General features: G+C 45.8%; 1 protein-coding gene across 1 annotated transcript in view; it reads right to left on the bottom strand.

The window, feature by feature from the left end:
• Positions 1 to 22,654, bottom strand: part of LOC142578394 (uncharacterized) — a 128,212-nt gene that overhangs the window by 79,358 nt on the left and 26,200 nt on the right. Inside the window, exon 3 of the mRNA XM_075687788.1 lies at positions 15,779 to 15,949. Within this exon, the coding sequence (XP_075543903.1) occupies positions 15,779 to 15,949 (171 nt within the window). The remainder of the gene's footprint in view (positions 1 to 15,778; positions 15,950 to 22,654) is intronic.

The following is a 22,654-nucleotide window of genomic DNA, read 5'->3' as shown; positions in this document are numbered from 1 at the left end:
TGGCAAGTTCCTCAGTCGGACACATAAAAGTTGCTGACCGTGTCTTTGTTTTCATCCAAAAGGCAACAATTTTTATTGCATGCTCTTCGTGCAAGGCGTTGTCAGTACATAAAGATAAATCCAGAAGCTAAGCAAACAAGTGGTGTTAGAAGTAATAATTTGCCACGTTTTCCTCCTGACTATATCCAGTCAATGGCATGCGCCAAGCGCTTGCAATTCCATATAAATACCCAGATTTGTAGTAGTTTTCTAATTTTCTCCTGTGTACAATTTTCTAGACCTAAGTAAGCGACATAGTGAGCAGTATATTCAACGGCTTATTTGCTTAGGAAGGCTCTTCTAATCGGATTAGGTACTAAGCCCCACTGCGACTGCGTTATTCGAACACATGTGAAACGCACGAATGCGTTTAAGAGACCACCACTGAACAAATTTGAATGAACTTTCTTGCATAACGGAAAGAACGGCAACATGTAGTGACTAATTCGAGTAGAGTTCTTGAACGTATGATTTTAGCTGCTATTCGGAGTACAGGACAACATAAAAAAATGAAACACGAAATTTACAAATCCGTGCATATACACCAAAAGCGGATACTGCAGTTTTCTTAAGTGCATTGGTTAAAAGATTGAAAGCAAACCATTTCATGCGTAAACATACAGCTTAACTGAAACATTTACAATATATATTTAAGTGTGTCGCAAAAGTCGAAGTATACCCGAAATAGATACACTTAATAGTGGTGTAAGATCCATCACTTTTATGCGCTCTTAATTCACTAAAGGAAGCAGTTGAACGAGTGTATTATGTTTTATTGCCGTGTAGATGCATGGTTATTGACTTGATAGATGCGTTCTGCCGAGTATTCCAATTTTCGAATTGCTTATAAATAATTCGCAGTCTATATTGAATATTCGCTTCCTACGGTCACTAGATTCGAGCGTTGTCTATTAAATAAAGAAAACACAATTAAATACGGTCAAATGCTTGCGCAAAAAAATTCTTCCTCTGTTCGAATATCCTTAGAAAGGCCGTCAAAAACGAACGCTCCGATTTCGCTTCATGCATCGGTTATTTCAGTACGTTTCTTCTTTAATTCCAGGCCACCTTCCATTGAAGCCAGCAGCAGACACAGCCTTGCGATGTTTTCCACTAAAGCAAATGTACTTTCTTTCTGAGTATCCAACGAATATTTCCCCTACCTAATGCTTGCTAGCAGTCAAGGATTGCTGTACCAATGTAGTGCATATTGCGGTACGAAACAGTATCTCTGCATAGTCGCTTCATCCTAATGTACATACTTTTGCCATTTCGGCATACCGTAAAAAAGACGTGAAAACAATCGGAGCAACGATCGAAAAGAAAAGAGAAGCGTTCTTTGACACTCTTTTGTGTCGGGTCGTTTCTCCACATGACTTTGCGATCTTTCCATAGGCAGGCTTACGAACGCACTAGCGAGCTACAAGCACATATGCTACTGGTGTACGTAGATCACTTCAGGCGCCGAAGATGCGCTAATCCCGTTGACAACATACAACATTCAATAGCAAGTCCTAAAGATACAAGAAAGCATGCGTAGGCACAGTAGACAAATGGTTGGATTAATTCTTGGGTTACAACACCTGATGGAATTGATATCCTGCAAAATGCCAGAATCGGTGTCATACGCTTGGTGTATGAAAACCACATTTCGCCGTCAGGAGCAGTTTCGCAGAGCGCTTAGATACGTTAGTGGAAGTTTCCTGGCATTCAGCGCATCTCTTTCAAAGAACATTTTTCGATAATGAAAAATGTCAATTGGAGCAAGCATTAGTCATTGCATAATAATTTTGTACTTTTTTTCTTCTTTTGCTAGAACTGCTGATATTGCCAACAATGAAAAAAAAAAAAACAAGCTACACGCCTTTTCTCAAACCAGTAAAATAGAGGTGCATTTACTATTAACACAATCTCGTTTCCTTTCTCTTTTTTGTTCTTTTGTGTATGATTGAACTTCTCAGTTTAACAATGTATTGAAAGTGCGAAAATCGCCTTGCTATGTTAACAATATATATATATATATATATATATATATATATATATATATATATATATTGCTAACTTAGCAAGGCGATTTTTCTCAGGCAAATAGAGTGGAGCTGCATTCAAAATGACCACAATCTCAGCTCGGTTCCTTTCTCGTTCTTGTTCTTCTGCGTGTCACTGTACTTTAACATTATATATGTATATATATATATATATATATATATATATATATATATATATATATATATATATTCTTACGTAGGAAGACACCGACGAAAAGCTATTTACAAGTATATTTACAAGCCAATACGCTGCGCTTGGCCAAGAGGCAACAGCCCGCGCTAGCTTCTAATCGTCGTCGTCGTCTTCACACTGCTCGCCTTTCGTGATCGCACATATTGTGCCGTAGCACTACCCCCGGCGGCAAAAGCGCCGTCCCGGAGCGACTAAAGGTCGGACTCGGAAACAGTGTAGTAGGCCTTGAGCCTACTGATGTGTACGACATCACTAGATGCCAGAGGATAGGACGAGGTTGAACCCACAGGAGCAATTTCGTAAGTCACAGGCGTCACCTGGCGCAGCACGCGGTAGGGCCCTGTGTATCGCGAAAGGAGCTTCTCTGAAAGTCCGACGTGACGAGTGGGCGTCCACAGGAGCACGAGCGCACCAGGCGAAAACTGTACGTCACGATGGCGGGCGTTGTACTGGCACTGCTGAGTGGTTTGTGAGGCCGTCAGTCGAGCACGGGCAAGCTGGCGTGCATGGTCAGCGAGGGCGATGGCGTCGCGCGCATACTCGCTTGTTGAGACCGCAGCAGGAGGAAGTGCCGTGTCTAAAGGCAAGGTAGGTTCGCGACCGTACAATAGATAAAAGGGAGAAAATCCAGCGGTGTCGTGCCGGGAAGGATTGTACGCAAATGTTACGTAAGGACGGGCAATGTCCCAGTCGGGGTGGTCCTTGGAAACGTACGTGGCCAGCATATCGGTAAGGGTACGGTTTAACCGCTCTGTCAGGCCATTGGTTTGAGGATGGCATGAGGTAGTCAGTTTGTGTTGAATGGAGAAGGAAGGCACAATGTCAGCGATAACTTTCGAGAGAAAGTTTCGACCACGGTCAGTAAGGAGCTGTCGCGGGGCGCCATGAAGCAAGATAATGTCACGCAAGAGAAAGTCCGCGACGTCAGTGGCGCAACTGGCAGGGAGAGTCCGAGTGATAGCGTATCGAATGGCGTAATCAGTCGCGACGGCTACCCACTTGTTCCCAGAGGATGACGTGGGAAAGGGACCGAGCAGGTCTAATCCAACACGAATGAACGGTTCCACAGGGACGGTGATCGGCTGGAGATGACCGGCAGGCAGCACCTGAGGTGTTTTCCGACGCTGGCAGGGATCACATGCAGCAACATAGCGTCGAACGGAGCGAGCGAGACCAGGCCAATAGAAGCGGCGGCGGACGCGCTCGTACGTGCGGGTTACCCCAAGATGCCCTGCAGTGGGTGCGTCATGCATCTCAAAGAGCACAGTCTGTCGTAGCTGTTTTGGCACGACAAGAAGAAGGTCAGAGCCATCAGGGAGCAAGTTCCTTCGATACAGAATGCCGCCCTGGAGGACATATCGGCGAACGGATGCGGCGGTAGGTGTAGAACGCAGACGCTCGATAAGTGCTCGCAGCGATAGGTCTCGGTACTGCTCATCGGCGATGTTAGCGAAGGCAGACACAGAGAAAATGCCGTTGGCGCTACTACTGTCGGCGTCGTCAGGCTCGTCGACCGGGTAGCGAGACAGGCAGTCAGCGTCCTTGTGTAGTCGGCCAGAATAATAGGTGACAGTATACGAATATTCTTGGAGGCGAAAGGCCCAGCGACCAAGTCTTCCTGCAGGATCTTTCAGTGAGCATAACCAGCAAAGCGCGAGATGGTCTGTGGCAACGGAAAAGGATCGGCCATATAAGTATGGGCGTAATTTCTCAACCGCCCAAAGTACGGCCAGACACTCACGCTCAGTGATGGAATAGTTGCGCTCCGCGGGTGAGAGGAGCCTGCTGGCGTAAGCGATAACCCGGTCGTGGCCACGCTGGCATTGTGCCAGTACCGCGCCAATTCCGTGACCGCTGCCATCAGTATGGATTTCGGTAGGCGCAGAAGGATCGAAATGGGCCAGAACGGGAGGCGTTGTGAGAATGCCGATTAGATGTGAGAATGCAGAGGCCTCGTTATCGCCCCACTGGAAAGGGGCGTCTTTTTTCAAAAGCTTGGTTAGTGGTCATGCTATGGCGGCGAAATTTCCCACGAAACGGCGGAAGTACGAACAAAGGCCGATGAAGCTGCGCACATCCTTGACACACTTCGGAACAGGGAAGTGCGTAACAGCATGGATCTTGCCTGGGTCCGGTTGCACTCCGTTCGCGTCAACGAAATGTCCAAGGACGGTAATCTGGCGGCGGCCGAATTGGCACTTGGATGCGTTGAGTTGCAGACCGGCTCAACGAAAAACGTCTAGGACTGCTGAGAGGCGCTCGAGGTGCATAGCGAACGTGGGGTAGAATACGATAACGTCCTCCAGGTAGCACAGGCACGTGGACCATTTGAATCCGTGAAGAAGGGAATCCATCATGCGTTTAAAAGTGGCAGGGGCGTTACATAGACCGAACGGCATCACTTTGAATTGATAAAGACCGTGGGGTGTGACAAAAGCAGTCTTCTCGTGGTCGAGAGCGTCCACGGCAATCCGCCAGTAGCCGGAGCGAAGGCCAATAGAGGAGAAATAGCGAGCACCGTGGAGGTAGTCAAGGGCGTCATCAATCCGAGGTAGGGGATACACGTCCTTTTTGGTAACCCTATTAAGGTGCCGATAATCCACGCAAAAGCGCCATGAGCCATCCTTCTTTTTGACCAGTACTACAGGTGACGCCCATGGACTATAGGATGGTTCAATAATGTTCTTGGCAAGCATTTTGCGAACTTCTCCGTGAATAACTTGACGCTCAGTTGGTGACACTCGATACGGGCGCAGATGAATAGGAGGGGCATCACCGGTATTAATGCGGTGTTTGACAGCTGTAGTTTGGGTCAAAGGACGATCGTTAAAGTCAAAAATATCGTGGCAGGAAAACAGAACGCGGTAGAGTTCACGAGCGTGCTCGGACGGCAAGTCGGGGGCAATCAGTTTCTGGAAGTCAGCGATGGTACAATTTGCCGACTGCGATGGTAGAGGAGTATCGGATGAAGTGTCGTCAACTGCAGTGGATGCTACTGAGTGAACCTCGAATGAGCAAAGGTGGGCCAGAGACATCCCACGTGGCAGCACTTGTGTCGTCAAGCCAAATTTGACCACTGGCAGGCAGACGCAATTCGCCGTAATAGATAAAACTGTATGAAGTACTGTTGCGCCATTCAGATGGCTTGCAGAAACGTGGTGGGTGGAAGCGTGGTAGGAAACGGGGCGGAATGGAAGAAGCCGGGTGGGTATCAGGGCGATGGGCCGAGCAGATGGTGTGAAGACCCATGTTTTCGAAATCCTGGCGGACAACTGCCTGGATCAGTGAGACCGCGACTGCAGATGTGTTGGTGGGACTGGAGTCGAAGGCAGCCGGATAGGCGGCCTCGATCTCACGCCGGACGATCCTGGTAACATCAGCAGTGTTGTTGGGACGAGGAGCGTCGGCACAGGCAGATGTCGCTGGGGTGTTGGGCAGACGGGCAAACTTCTGGTCAATACGTCGGCTTTTGGCGAGTTCCAGGCGGCGGCACTCTTTTATAACAGCATCCACCGTCGCTACGTTGTTGCACACGAGCAAGTTGAAGGCGTCTTCGGCAATGCCTTTCAGGATGTAGGAAACCTTGTCTGACTCAGTCATGTGGGTGTCAACTTTGCGGCACAGAGCCAAGACGTCCTGAATGTACGTGACATAGGGCTCGGTTGACGTCTGCACACGGCCGGAAAGCGCCTTCTGCGCGGCAAGTTGGTGACCGTAGGGGTTGCCGAACAAGTCTCGAAGCTTTGTCTTAAGTGAATCCCAACTGGTGAGCTCATCTTCGTGCGTGCGATACCAAACTCTAGGTGTGCCACCGAGGTAAAAGACTACGTTGGCGAGCATAATAGTAGGGTCCCACCGGTTATTGCGGCTGACGTGTTCATACAGGCTGATCCAGTCATCGACGTCTTCGCCATCTTTGCCTGAGAATACGCCAGGATCACGAGGAGCGGGGAGAGTGATGTAGGTCGTCGAAGTGGCAGCAGGTGTCGGAGCCGGCGGAGTCGGGTTGTCGTCGCCGGGAGCCATGAAGGAAGGCTCGACGTACCGTCCACTGCGAAGCTCCGTGACGAGGTACACGGAACGTCCACCTCCACCAGATATGTTACGTAGGAAGACACCAACGAAAAGCTATTTACAAGTATATTTACAAGGCAATACGCTGCGCTTGGCCAAGAGGCAACAGCCCGCGCTAGCTTCTAAGCGTCGTCGTCGTCTTCACACTGCTCGCCTTTCGTGATCGCACATATTGTGCCGTAGCACTATGAAAGAATGATGGACAACATCTTGCGCGGCCTCAAATGGCAGATATGCCTGTGTTAGCTGGACGACATCGTTATCTTTTCACCGGACTTTCCTTCCCACTTACTTCGACTTGAACGCGTCCTAAAGTGCATCGCCGATGCTGGCCTCCAGCTTAACTTGAAGAAGTGTCACGTCGTTGTCCGGCAGCTGGTCATCCTAGGCCATGTCGTGTCGAAAGAAGGTGTACTCCCTGATCCGGCGAAACTACAAGCTGTTGCACAGTTTCCCCGACCAACAACTTTTAAAGAACTGCGCAGCTTCATTGGATTAGCGTCATACTTTCGCCGTTGCATCCGCAATTTTGCCACTATAATAGCACCTTTAACGCAGCTTCTTCATGGTGGCCACAACTTTTCAACCTGGTCACCGGATTGCGATGCCGCCTTCACAAAGCTGAGTCTTCTCATAACGTCACCACCAATCCTGCGCCATTTCGACCCAAGTGCTCCAACTGAAATACACATGGATGCCAGTGGCGTTGGCCTTGGGGCCGTTCTCGCTCAGAGAAAGGCTGGCTTCGATGAGTACGTCGTTGCCTTCGCCAGTCGTGCACTCACTAAACCTGAATCGAACTATTCTGTCACAGGAATTGAATGCCTGGCTATAATTTAGGCCATAATCTAATTCCGTCCGTATCTTTATGGCCGCCCGTTTGACGTCATAACTGATCACCATTCGCTGTGCTAGCTGTCGTCCTTAAAAGAATCGTCCAGTCGTCTTTCTCGATGGGCCCTTGGACTGCAGGAGTACGACATTCGCGTACTGTATCGTTCTGGCCGAAAACATTCGGATGCGGATGCCTTGTCTCGTTCGCCACTAACAGACGAGGCTAGCTTCCCGAAGGCCTCATTGTCCGAGTCTTCCCTTGCTGCCACGGACATTCTTCTGGAGCAGAAGAAAGACCCATGGATTGTGTCCACGCTGCGTTTTTTGTCCAGCCCATCGACACCCGCTACCCTTCGCGCATTACGTCGTCAAGCACATCACTTCTCCATTCGCGACGGGCTCTTGTACCGTCGCAACTACCTCCCGGACGGCCGCAAATGGTTGCTTGTCATCCCGCGACACCTGCGTTCGGATATTTGCGCAGCGTTTCACGGCGATCCCCAGTGCGCGCATGCAGGGGTACTGAAGACATACGCGCGTCTACGCCTTCGTTACTACTGGCGGCGGATGTATCGATTCATCCATCATTATGTCCGCTCCTGTCTGGTTTGCCAACGCCGTAAAGATCCCCCTCATCGTTCAACCGCCCCATTGCAGCCTTTTCCTTGCCCAGCACGTGCTTTTGATCGAGTAGGCATCGATATTTATGGACCTCTGCCAACCACATCAGATGGCAATCGCTGGGTAATCGTGGCCATCGACCATCTTACGCGCTATGGGGAAACTTCCCCTTCGTCCAGCGCTTCTGCACGTGACGTCGCCTGGTTTCTCCTGCGCCACATCATAGTTCGCCGCGGAGCTCCCAGGGAATTACTCAGTGACAGAGGCCGCGTCTTCCTCTCCGACGTCATCGAGGCTCTCCTCAAAGAATGCCGCATCATTCATCGCACCACTACTGCGTATCATCCGCAGACTAATGGCGTGACCGAGCGCTTTAATCGCACTCTTGGTGACATGCTGGCCATGTACGTTGCATCCGACCAAACCAAATGGGACCATGTTCTACCTTTTCTGACGTACGCTTACAACACCGCCACGCAGACTACCACGGGATTTTCGCCCTTCTTTCTCCTGTGCGGACGCGAACCTTTTTTCACAATGGATACCGTCCTTCCGTACCGCCTTGACTCCACGGAAACAACTACCCTATCCGAAGCTGTTGCACACGCAGAAGAGTGTCGCAAGCTTCCCCGTATATTTACGTCAGAAGACCAGCAACGCCAGAAGCACCATCGAGAAAGTTCCAATGCTCCTGCATCCTATGCTCCTGGCTCGCTAGCGTGGCTTTGGGTTCCAGCCTCTACCACTGGACTGTCACCGAAACTCGCGTCGAAGTACCAAGGCCCATACCACGCGATCAACCAAACGTCTCCAGTCAACTATATTGTGCAACCCCTTGAGGTAACTTTGGATCATCGCCGTCGTGGACGCGAAATTCTGCATGCCCAGCGTCTCAAGCCCTACTATGATCCGTCTGTGCTGTCCTACCCGTAGGCAGCCGGGACGGCTTCCTTTTCCGCAGGGGAGATAACTGCACTGTAAAATAGGGAGCAGTGGCGCTGTGGCTAGGAGAGCGACAATGACGACGAGAAAGAACAACCTTGTTTCGGTACTCGGTCGGCTACACTACCTCTCGCTGCACCAACGTTCTCGTCGCGAACGCTTACTGCTCAAAGTGCTTCGCGACAATATATATATATATATATATATATATATATATATATATATATATATATATATATATATATATATATATATATATATATATATATATATATATATATATATACATGTTGGGCGCACATGTTGGGAATATAAACCTAGAGCTAATAAGCCCCTGTTAAAGTATCGGTCTATCTTCTTCTCGTCTCTTATCGTCTATTCTCGTCTGGTCTGTTATCGGTCTATCTTATATTATCGTATCAGTAGGCTATCTGGCGGAATAGTGATACGTATGTTAGTGCCCCTTCGGTCGACCTGTTAGATAAGGAGACGGCTTTTTTGGATGATTAAGATTTGGATGAGGTGGCGCCACTGTGCATAGGTTATATAGCTGTATTTTCTGAAAATCAAGTTGTTGAAGTTAGCGCATTGTGTTGTCGTCCCCCTTCCGTCCTTGTTTGCTGGCGCTAAATATGCTTTAACTAAGGCACTGGAATTGGTGACCTTTGGTGGGAGTCGAACGCACGACCCGGTGTCAATTATGGTGAATTAAGGTTAATTCAGGGAAGCTGTTGCGAAACCATTACTTTATTTGCGGAGGCGGGTATGCAAAGCTCTATTGAAGGTTCGGATACTTCTTTTGAGCTTATTCTTTATTGAAACGTACGTTATTGCGTGTATTGTATGGGTAATATAAACAAGCGCATGCACTGTTCGCTTCACTTCGCTGAACGCTTGTAGCCGCTGTCTTACATGAGTATGAGCCATTGCTTAAAAGGTGATATCAACCATTCATTGTCTTACGAAACAGAGAAATTTCTCGTTGAGTAGTTGACCACACGCGCTCACAGAAGGAAACTAGACACGCTGAGCATTTCAACGGGACAGCCACCACGCGATAGCGGAAGGAAAGGAGATATGCTATCGCTTGGAACACCGACAAAGAGAGGGCGGTGCGAACGTAGACATCGCCGACGCGGCTAAAGGTGTAGTATAGTTTTGAAAAAAAATGTATTTTGTAATATTTCATACGGGTTGTACTTGGAGCCACAATATTATACTAATTGTTCCATGTTGGCAGAGTGCTTGAAGCCTGCTTCACCTCCAGAGTGCGTCGGCCCGGTGTTGCACTATCTTCGAGATTGGGGAACACTTTTTATGTCCGGACATCGATCCCCTGGAAACTAGCCATGTACAGCTTCGCTTTAAAACCTACTGAACTTTGCCGAAAAGGCAACCTGCTGCAGGTAGGAACCAAACAGACATTTCGCTTATTGCACGTGCTCAAACCTGCTCGAAGTATTGTTTTAGTTCAAATTCATTTCAATATTCTGATCATTTCTACAGTTGACTTATTTTTAGAATAATAATAAAAACAGCACTTGCATGACGAATCCTGTAGTTGTCTTGACGGAATCGAGCAGTCTGCGCAGGCCTGATAGAGACCAAACACCACGTATTATTTTAGTAGATCACAGTACTTTCACAATCTCGTTCAATCAGCACGCACCTATTAGAAACTGTGAATTTCGATTTGCTGCGACATAGTTACTAGCGTTAACAAGACAAACGGAAACAAGGTGGGACAGGACAGAGCGCAAGTCGCAGCAAATGAACCCACAACAAATAGCCCAACTTTCTGCGTCAGCTGCGAATTTGGACTTCGAGCCCCTAGTGTCCTTCTGACGGTTCCGTTATGTCTAACATCTTACTCCGAAGGTATACTCTTCTGGGGTATTGTCAAAGACAAGATAAATACGAGAGGAATCTCCATCATGAGCACAATGCGTTAGCATTACGTCGCATGTTTTCTAGGGTCCTGGATCCATGACCAAAACCACGTTCCCCACATTTCAAACTCTTGTTGTGGAGCTCGCTGGACACACGCGAAAACCAACTGGCTGTGGTTGCGAGCCGATCCCACCATCTGTAAGTTCGAGGGCAAATAAAAAAATATTTGCCCGTATTTTTCATAGGCGACATTACGAACCGAACTTATCTACCGGTGACTCCATGGGAGGGCGCTGCTGTCAGTTGTTCAAGGAGGCGGTTGTGCTACACACGTGCGCGCGCTCAATAGACAAAGTGTGATTTTTATCCTATGGAGCAAGCGACGAACACCCACCAAAGTTCACCGGGAAATGCATCCCATGCATGTAGAAAGGTGATATATATATATATACATATATATATATATATATATATATATATATATATATATATATATAGTAGGCCAATTCTTTTAATCCACGTTCATTTATTTAGTTCAATTAGCAAGTGCATGTAATTTCCTCTATGTTGTCCTTGGCTCCTTGTCATACCTGTCTATACATATATAAAATCGAGGGGAATGGAAACAGAGGGGCTCAACTTTTTAAGTCATGATCACATGAAGCCAGGAGGCAATTAAGGTAAAGGAATCACGGTTGTAGTCAGTTTTTATTTAAATTCAAACGGAGGTTATAACGAAGAAACGACATAATAAAATGAACTGTGCAAGAGAATCACGATAACATCAAGCAAGAATGACTAGCGCGAAAGGCGCAGCAAACAGGACATAATTGCGCCACTCCGCCTATAAAATGCCTAACGCAGGCTTCAGACGACCGACCTACGCCTGACAAAGTTTGGGAGAGCAGATAAGGCGTGCTCCTTCTGACCAAGAGGTGGCGACATACCACCCCGATTACTGAAACTGTAGTGAAAGAGGAATGCGCAGCAAAAAGACGGCGTCTCGACGTAGGTTGCCGGGATAAACATGAGGGATGATTACAGAGAGAAAAGAAAAGCAAGGGGCATACGCTTGATGTGGTCCAACTTCCCATCGTTCAACTGTAAAGGACGAGTAAAGGCAACAAACACAGCTAAGAATAAAATTATGCCCGCACACCAGATGATTTGGAATGTTTCTACACTAGGGTCCTCCAATCAGTCGCCTTCAAGTATTTGGAAGGTCTCGTGTGGCTTTCTGGGCGAAAGAGCATTGAGGTCAGGCTTTCAGGACATTTGATTCATTAGCAGCCATTGTGAATTTGTGGCCTTAACCCTCAGCCATTTTGCTGCAGAGTGAACACGGCGAGCTTCAGGCAAGAAGTATCGGTTGTTCTGCTCCAATGCAGCTGTGCATTTCCAAACAGCTGTTCCTTCAGACCACTGAATCCCTGTACGGAATTCTTGGGTTCACGCTCTCGTTCACTCTTGACTATCTAGCGATACGATGACCTTTCCATAGGGCAGATTGTGCCTGCGTCACATGAATAAATTTCGCCGAACTGATGAATTTGAGAGGAGGTTAAGCTGCATCTACATTAAGCTGTGTGAGTGGCATATGATTCACTCTAGGTTTTCGTCCGTCAGGCTGAAACACAGTGAAGGGCAACGGGAGGCTGCTGACATTAAGACGAAGCTGAAATTTGTTCTAGCAGAAGTGATGAGCGGAACGATTCCACGCACATTTAATGTCCCCATTATGTGTAGCCTTATCGTCGCACATCTCACTTTCACTTCTAGTTTCGCCAATTAACCGATAGTTAAGCCTGTTGAGGCCTCTGGGGTCGTTCGCATGTCGGACTTCCGGGTGACTACTAGGCGAACTCCCGCATCTAAAACTGACAACAGCAACTCCAGGATTAGCAACCAGAACAAGCACGAGCCTGCATTGCGCTTCCACGATCCTTTAACGTGGCGCGGAGCCACACGATCCCCAAGAAAACCTCTAAACCCATCAATGAGTCTTTGTAGGCGGCCCTCTCGGTCAGCCCCCGTTGGAATTGATGATCGTTTTGCTCTTCCGCTTCTTCTTTCTTTTGACTAGTTTCATTTCTGATTGGGCAACACTACGTTTCACCACGTGTCAGCTCTGATTCTTCGCAATCCAAGCGCCGGTAATAATTACCTTTAAGGATGTACTTTTCTTACAATCATCGCCAATGTTTACTCAATATACAGTCACTAAACATACATCACAGCGCTCAGAATATTTGCCATTGGTCTTTTGCGTTGATATGTATTCAAGTGGGCTGAAAGATAGAGCGGAAAGATGCAATAGCGTGTTCTTAATTCCACAAGCAAGTACTGATTGCGCACACCGAAAATTCGCGTTATGGCGTTTGGGGTTAAACATTATACCCGGTGGTTATCAAGGGCCCCACTTTTTTAATGCAAGAAACCCGCCGCTTATTACCTGTAATGGTTCACTCGGACAATTTTTTTCGCAGCACCTATTTTTTCACGAAGAAAAATAAAGGATGAGGACCACAAAGGTGGTCTCGTTTCCTTTGATATTCTTTCAGTTGTACAAAAGCATGTTATGTTTTAAGAAGTGCTTTAAGAAATGCAGGCATCTCGAGAAAGCTGACAGGCGATGATCAAGCCAGTTGTAACACTGTCATATAATTAGTTCTGAAACTATCTACACCTCAAAGGGCATGAAATTTTAGCAAACCAAGAGAAACGAAGACGTCACGTAACAACGATGATCAAAAATGGAGCATGCTTTCAAGATCAGTTGTGTAGCGATTTTTGTAAAGGAAAACACATTTGCGTTATCTTTCAGACAAACATTGCGGCTGGTAATGTCTTCCATCGGACACGCAAAAAGTTTTTAATGTCTGTTTGTTGTCATGCGAAAGGTAAAAATTGTTATTGCATGCACTTCGTGCAACGCATTGGGAGTACCTCAATACATCCTAAAGCTAAGCTAACAAACCATGTTAGAATTAATAATCTGCCACATTTTCCTGGTCACTAGCCTCAGTAATTGACACTTAATTGACTCAGTAATGACACTTGCCGAGCACTTGCAAATGTATATAAAATATTGAAAATTGTTCAAATTTTCTACTTTGCTCCTGTGTACAATATTCTAGCACCCAAATAAGTGACATAGTGTGCAGTATTCTCAACTGCCCGTAATTAAGTCCTGGCAACAGAAAGGTTCGTTTTCCTTCGTTCTATTTGCTACGCTTTATTATGGATTATTTTGTTGATGCTTATTTTGCTTAGAAGGGCCTGTGCCCTCCTAATCGGGGTAGGGCCTAAGCACCACTCCGACTGCGTTATTCGAACACACGTCAAACACACGAATGCGTTTAAGAGAACACCACAGAACCAATTCGAATTAAATTTGCTGCACAACGGAAATTGTCAAACTATAGTGACAAATTCGAGTACCTTTCTTAAACTACGATCTTAACGGCAATTCGGAACAGATCATTAATAAAAGGAAAACATGAAATATACGAACTCGTGGCTACACATAAAACAGATATCGCAGTTGTGTTAAGTGCACATGTTCAAGAATTCAAAGCAAACCATTTGATGCGCTTAAATGTACAGCTTATATGAACTCTTTCCGATATTTTCGAGGGTATCACAAAAGTCGAAGTATACCCCAAATAGGTGACACAGTTTATAATGGTGTAAGATTCATCCCTTTTATGCGCTCTAAATAGAATAATCGACGCAGTTTAACGAGTTTAATATGTTTTCTTAAAGTGGAGTTACATGGCTATTAACTTGATTGTTGAATTTTGCAGAGTTTTCCAATTTTGCAATTGTTTATAAAAATTCAAGATCTATATTGATCATCCACTTCCGACTGTCACTAGATTCGAGCGTTCTCTTTTAAGTACAATACACTAAGTGTAGAAAGTACCTTCGAAACCAACGCTCCAGCTTCGCTTAATGCCCCTGTTAATTCAGTAAGACTTAATTTTTATTATTGCTAGGCCGTCTACCGTTGAAGCAAGCAGTAGAAGCACCCTTGAGATGTTTTCCCCTAAAGTAAATGTTCTTTCTTTCTGGGTATACAATGATGGTTCCCCCTACCTAACACTTGCTAGCAGTCAAGGATGGCTGTAGCAACGTAGTGCCTATTCCGGTATAAAATCGTATCAATGCAGAATTGCTTTATCCTATTGTGCATACTTTTGCAAATTTATCGCGCAGTAGAAAAGACGCGAATCCATTCGGAGGAACGACCGCAATAGATAGAAAAGCGTTCTTTGGCACTGTTTTGTGTCGGGTCGTTCCTGCGCATGACTTTGCGAACTTTCCACCGGAAGGCTTACGAAATATCTAACCAGCAACAAGCACATATGCTTCAGGCATCGAAGACACATTAATCCCGTTCACAGCATGGGACATTCGCTACCAAGTCCTAAACATACCAGAAAGGATGCATAGGCACAGTAGAAAAATGGTTGGATTCATTCTCGGGTCACAACGCCTGGTGTTCTTGGTATCCTTCAAAATGCCAGGATCGGTGTCATATGCTCGGTGTGTGAAAACTACTTTCGCCGTCAGGAGCAGTTGCGCAGAGTACTTAGATACGTCAGTGGACGTTTCGTGGCATTCAGTGCATCTCTTTTAAAGAACTTTTTGCAATTACAAAAAATATAAATAATATATAATAATATAATGACGTATTTGTTTTCTAGAAACAATGATATCACAAGCAATTACGAAGACAAGTAAGCAAGGCGCTTTTGTTCAACCAAGTATGATAGATCTGCATTCATAATTAATACAGTCGCGCTTCCTTTCTCTATATTTTTTTCATTTGCATGTCATTCAACTTCGTGGTTTAAACATGCACATTATATTTCATACACAAACACACACACACACACACACACACACACACACACACACACACACACACATATATATATATATATATATATATATATATATATATATATATATATATATATATATATATATATATATGTTCGTGTTATGAAGCCCCGCACGACCGCATTGCGTGTCTGCTGTATACAATTGATTTATTCAGGCGAAAGCTTTGGATGGCTCAGAGGTTGAAAAATTTATTTCCCGGCGTAATGGCACCAAACTTTAAACTTACCATCTTGGAGAGATGGGCGAACTGGCGATATTTTAAAGCAGGATTCCAATTGAGATCGTAAACGCCAAGAGTCAAACCCACTGTCTTTGGTGGCAGTCGAATCCTCGACCTTTGGTGGGAGTCTAACCCACAAACGTGCCAGTCAGGTGAACTTAATTCAGGCACTCCGACCTACAAACCAATTTGGAGATATGGGCTATGTGACCGTATCTCGAAGTTGGTATCTCCTTCGGTGTTAATTAAGGCGAGATCATTTGAGGCACAATTAAATATAGAGTTAAGACACCCAACCACAAGACTTTTCGTAGGAGTCACACCCGCGACATTTAGTGTTAGTCAGGCCGAAGTTAATTAAGGCAGAGTTAATTAAAGCGGGCACACCTAAGGCATTTGGTGGCACAAAGCGAGCAATAGGAAGTAACAACGCGTTCAAAAGCAAATGTCAAGTAATGTAATGAATGCCTGGTGTGAGCGCAGGGTTTCCTGCCAAAATCAGCTCGGCATGGCTCTCGTTGGCCCTGTGGGAGAAATTGGTGGTAGCATCTGGCGTTCGTCGAGAGCTGTCGCACTTCAGTAAAAAAAAAGAATCACACAGGAACTGTTCTCGTGGTTGTTTAAATCTGCATAAGCATTGTGACGCCTGATCATCGTCACGCAGCCCGATGACATAAATAGTTTCATGGATTTCTATCCGACCACTATAAACCCATACAAACCCTCATCAGCCGTTCGATTATCATGTTCAATAGCACACATCCTTAGGCAGGTTAAAGATGAAGCTCATTAAGCACTGGAACTCACGGCCGTTGGGAGCAACTACAAGAAGAAGGAAATTAGCCGCGATAATTTAATATGACATTTATTAAGGCACTGTAACTGTCGACCTTTGGCGGGAGTCGAACCCACGACCTGGTGTTAATTAGGGTGAACGTGAGTGAGAAATTTCCCGCTGGGTAGGCATAGAGTTGTTACGCATTTCACATACCAATATTTTAGGCCGTTGACACATACCACATGTTAACTAACTGCATTGCAGAGCGAGCTTTGGATCGTTTAATCAGCAGAGTAGTGAAGACGATAAGCTGCGTTTATCGAAGTGGAAATTCTCGCCTTTAGGCACCTTCAGTCCATACGCGACTCATCTTCCATTTAATTGTTTTCTCGAGGGGGATGATTAGCGGCACCAAATTAATTATTCATTTCTCTAATTCCTTTCCATGTTGGCTGAACGGACCCGCAGTTTCACTTAGACACGTGAAGCGTACAGTATTCACAGGAGAAGCGGATACTTTCTTTTTTGTAGCAACATTGCCAGTGAACTCTTATATGTTTATTTTAAAGTGCTTTAGTACTTTTACTTGTCCATTTACTTAACAAATGCTTTGGGCATCACTCATCTCAAACGCAAGGCGGGAAAACCAAGTGCGAGATTTAGCAAGATTATAGCACAAATAAGTAATATAACACAAACTATACATCTGACATACATGATAGAGCGACGCATAAAAATAGATAACATCCACCACGTCAGTGCATGAAAAGAAATCAGAGTGAAGACAATATTTCGCTATTGCCGGAACAATGCAATTATACCTGAAAATGTTAGTTATTTCAGAGTATGAAGAAAGACAACGAACGCGGCGGCGGTGCCTTCTCATTCGCATTTCCAGTGGATTCAAGCAAGTGATAGGATTCAAAGCTAAAGTATTTTTCAACAAAAAAAAACACAACAAATAATGTGGCTGAGCCTTGTGCCGCTTTTTTTTCTGTAGCAATTAAACGGACACTCAAGGCGCATTTCTGCAGTCATCATCACCGTTAGCTTCACCGTAATGTCCCGTATCAAGTCCAAGTGCGATAGCATCGTCGTTACGCACCGAATGCTGTATGTGTGAGTCAAAGCGTGCGGGAGCGTGCCAACGATGGTGCTTCAAACCTCAGGTACGAAGCTCATAGCATGGACGAAGCTCACAGTCTTCTATCGTCGGCCAAGCAGAAGGGGGAGGAGCGTTTTCCTGGCGGTGCGGCCATGTGGGCCCTATCTTGAAAGCGATCAGCGAAGAGGACAGAGTGGCCTGAGTGCTGATACCTTCGTGCGCGCTGTACTCTCGCCGCGTGGTTTGCGTTCTCAGCTAGATGCATGAAGAAGGTGTATTTGCTCCTACTGCTGCCGCGTTTCTTCACTCCACCGTTTGGCAGTGAGTGTGCGCGGTCGTAGATTGAGATGTGTACATTTCTTTTCTTTTGTGTGCTTGACCCCATGCGTGTTCACATAGTTTGTAAGTGAATATTTACAAGTGAACATGGCCAATAATACCTTACTTCGTATGGCAGCCCACTAATTTGCTATCGCAATCGATACATCGCTTTTCAGGCTAAGAGCCATGACCCGTGGCTCTGGTTTCCGATCCACTAATTTTGATAGAAATTTATTACCCTTGAACTGTGCTCTTTACATTCGTTGTTCTACACATTTGTGGCACAAACACTCGTGCTCTTATTTATTATACCCAACCGCCAATTCTTTAAACTTGTAAACGTTGTTGGGCTGCTGAGCCCGAGGTCGCGGCCACGGCGGCCGCATTTCGATGGGGCGAAATGCGAAAACACCCTTGTGCTTATATTTAGGTGCATGTTAAAGAACCCCAGGTGTTCGAAATTTCCGCAGTCCTCCACTACGGCGTGCCTCATAATCAGAAAGGGGTTTGGCACGTAAAACCTCATAAATTATTTTTTTTTACCTTTTAAACCTCAGGCGTACGACAAGATTAGCTCGTCCCAATTGATTTTTGGAGTCACACTGCAACATGCTAGACATGCGTGACTAACGAGGAGTACGCATACTGACATATATGCATGACATCTCTACACATGATCCACTAGCATGTAATGTCCTCGTGCATGGCTCTGAAGCACTCAATAGATGCTGGCACCATCTGGGTGTGAAAAAAAAAACAATTCACTGATGAATGCAACGTTCTCTACGGCGAAATTTTAGTGCAGTATATACGTGTTTTCAATTCGCGATATATTGGCTGGTGCCGAGAACCTGTTTGGGGCGGCATATTTTAGCGAAGTCTGGCGCGACTGCATCGCTAATCGTGATATCGCGAGAGGCAATGCTTGGGCGACGCGTGGCGCAATTCACAGCAGCCGCCGCCAACAGATGCCAGCTCATGCATGGCTTTGTTTACATATATGATATCGGTAGACGCGGTCGCTGCATACAATCGGTGAATAGACGACGGTTCGCTATTCTGGCGTCATCTTGTAGCGGCCGTCGCCGCAGAGCCCGTCAGGCGCGGTGCTACGATTTTCTTCTCACGTTTTTCTATACCATACCACTCAGCTTTCCACCTCATCTTACTGCTGCACCCTCCTCCTCCGCTTTCCTCCTCGTGCTCTCTTCTCTCTCGCCGTCCTTCATACACTGCTCTACTCTGTGTTCGCTCTTTCAGCCCTCGCAATGCTCGTTTATTCGGTTATGCCGAGAAAGGACGCCTTGGGACGGCCCTAAAGAGAAACACGTGAACGGGCGCCTAATAGCTGCTTTCTAAAAAGCCTATCCCATGCCCGCCATGGTCGGCGAATTCAAGGAATGCATGAATACGGCTGTAAATCCGTGTACCGAATCAGCGTGATGATGAGTGGGTCATTGTGAAAACTGCACATCCCTACGATGAGGCAAGCTCACATGTCAGTACGAAAGACAAAAGTGAAGTGGATGGAATCAGTAGGTAGCGCAGCCATTACTTTGTGAGCGCTCCACCCATAATATTTTAAGGCTTACTGCAACGTAACGTCGCGCAGCCTAGTGAGCAGAGAAATCACATGTTCCACAAAGCGTTACTCGTGTTTACGACGCTCTATAAGCAGCGATAATATCAAAGGGCGCGTTTCCACGTTCTGAATCATGCGAACGAGGAAACGCTTTTAGCATATTGCAAAATCTTCTTGAGGAGCTCACCCGAGACAGGCGTAAACAAACTGGCTGTTGTTGCGAGCAGACCCCACCATCAGTAAGTGCGAGGGCGAATTGGAAATTATTTGCATGCACTTTTCCTAGGCAGCATTATTGTCCGACCTTATCTGCCGGTAGTTTCCCGGGACGGCGCTGCTGTGAGTTTTTGAAGGAGGCGGTTGTGCAACACACGTTCACGGCGTACAATCAACGAAGAGTGATTCCTATGCTATGGAGCAAGCGACGAACGCCCGTCCAAATTCACCGGGAAATGGAGCCCACGCGTGGAGATAGGTGTCTCGCTTTGAGAAGTTTGAAGTGGTGGTTTTTAGTTTGCAAAATGTCATCAATACTTGCATGGAAATTGGCCTTCGGGGAGGCCATGTCTGAACCGGTGTAGGGACTATCTCGAAATATTGTATATATATATATATATATATATATATATATATATATATATATATATATATATATATATATATATATATATATATATATATATATATATATAATTATTAACAGAAACGCACGCGTAATGCGCCGGCGCGCGTTCAGATCCCACCTGCAGCCATCTTCATACACATTCATTTCTCATAAATTATCACATGTTCAGTTCACTTAGTAAGTATTATTATTTTCCCCTGTGTTGACCTTGGGGCCTTTGTTGGATTCCTACGCTATATTTAAAATCGAGAACAGTGGAAACAGAGGCGGTCAATTTCTTAAGTTTCCATCATATAAAGCCAGCAGGTAAATAAGTTAATTCAAGCAAGGTCGTAATGGGTTTTCGTTGAAATTCAAGTGTAGGACATAACGAAGAAAACAGAAATTAATATGAATTGTGCAAGAGAGGCAGCACATAACTGCCACTCCGCCTATAAAATGCCTAATGACAGGCTTCGGACGACACATTAGCGTCTGACAAAATATTCCCCTTCTTTGGGTCAACAGTTATGGCGTGCTCCTTCTGACCAAGTGGTGGTGAGATACCACCCTGATTACTGAAGCTGTAGTGAAAGAGAAATACACGGCAAAAAGACGGCGTCTCGACGCACGTTACCGCCATTAACATGAGGGAAAAAAACAGGGAGAAAAAAAAAAAGAAGGGGCACCAACTTGACGTGGTCCAGCTTGCCTTCCTTCAACTGGAAGGGGCGAGCAAAGGCAACGAACACAGCTGAGAATAAAATTACGCCCGCACACTAGATGATTTTGAATGTTCCTACACTTGGGTCCTCTAGACGGTCGCCTTCAAGTATTTGGAAGATCTCGTGTGGCTTTCTGGGCGAAAGAACATTGAGGTCAGGCTTTCAGGACATTTGATTCAATAGCACCTATTTTTAATTTTTGGCACTAATCCTAAGTAATGTTATTGCAGAGTGAACCAGGCGAGTTTCGGCGAAGAAATATCGGTTGTTCTGCTCTGATGCATCTGTGCATTACCAAACCGCTGTTCCATCAGACCACTAAATCCCCGAGCGGAATTCTTGGGTTCACGCTCTCGTTCACTTTTGACTACGCAGCGATACGATGATCTTTCCACATGACATTTTGTGTGCGTCACAGGAATAAATTTCGCCGAACTGATGACGTTGAGAGGAGCTTAAGCTTCTTCTGCAGCAAGCTGCGTGACTTGCATCTGATTAACTTGAGGTTGTCGTCCGTCGGGCTGAAACACAGTGACGGGTAATGGGAGGCTGATGACATTCAGACGAAGTGGAAACATTTATTCTAGCAGTATTAAGTGTTGAAAGTTACCTTAAGAAACACGTTATTATTATATAATTACGATATTCTGCTTTTATTTACAAGAACCAAGCCCATCACATTTGTCGCTTCGGAGGTAGTGAGCATATGCCATCGTTTCCAAGTAAATGCTTTGCTATGCTTTCTCAGAAAATAATACACTCTCTGGTGCATTATAACAAAAGAGAACGACGAGAAATAGTTCTAAATTCAGCAAAATTAGTTAAGAAACTCTAACAGGAACGTTTAATATCCTCGATACCTCGCCGCCAGCATAGGCAGCCGTTTATTCGTCCTTCTCTATGGCGTTCTTCCTCAGAATGCCATCGAGATCAAAGCAGATTGGTGGAAAGCGAAGACGACGACACCAGCAGTAAGTACATATTTCTATTACACTTCACTGAATACAGAAGTTTCAAATTCGGTTCCCTAATTTTGCGGCCCCAAATAGCCTTGCGAACACGGCCAATTGCATCATTCAAGAGAACGAGCTTTAGAATAGGACTGGTGATGCGCCTGCACCACATCGGCCAACGAAAACGGAAGCCTCATCAAAAAGTAATTTAAAACACAGCAAAATGATTGATCTTTCGATGCGTAAAATTTGATCAATAGTAACAAGTCTCAGTATAGTAGTCTATGATCTATATTGTAAATTGTCACATATTAAGCTCTCAATTCCAACTCAGCCGTCATTAGCCAAAGCAACTACGAATGCATGTTTGTTGATGACTGACTGTAGCCCTGTGAGCTGAGTGCAAACACTTTATTACCTACTTATTTGCCATGCCAAGCGTGGCACGTTCCAACACCTAGCTCTGCGATCAGGTGCGCCATCGCAGTGGTACACATCGTGTGTGTACCACTGTTCAATTAACCTCTCGCCACTTGGGTCACTTTTTGTTCTGGTAGCACCATGTTGTTTTTAGACAGGCCTATGCCATGTCCTGCAAGTTTGAAGAATTCAAGGCGTGGATAAATGAGGATGTAAATACATATACCAAAGCTCTGCGCGATGGTGAGCATACGGGCGTCGCTCACGTTGGCGATGAAGCGAGGTGACAGGTCACTACGACAGACAAAGAAAAGTGAATGGCATGGATGGGTGGGTCAGCCATTGTTGTATGGGCACCGCACGCGCAAGTTTGCCATGCTTAGCGCAGCGCCAG

This window comes from Dermacentor variabilis, chromosome 4 (assembly GCF_050947875.1).
Source record: "Dermacentor variabilis isolate Ectoservices chromosome 4, ASM5094787v1, whole genome shotgun sequence".
Classification (NCBI taxonomy): domain Eukaryota; kingdom Metazoa; phylum Arthropoda; class Arachnida; order Ixodida; family Ixodidae; genus Dermacentor; species Dermacentor variabilis.
This window is presented reverse-complemented; position numbering and strand designations above follow the sequence as displayed.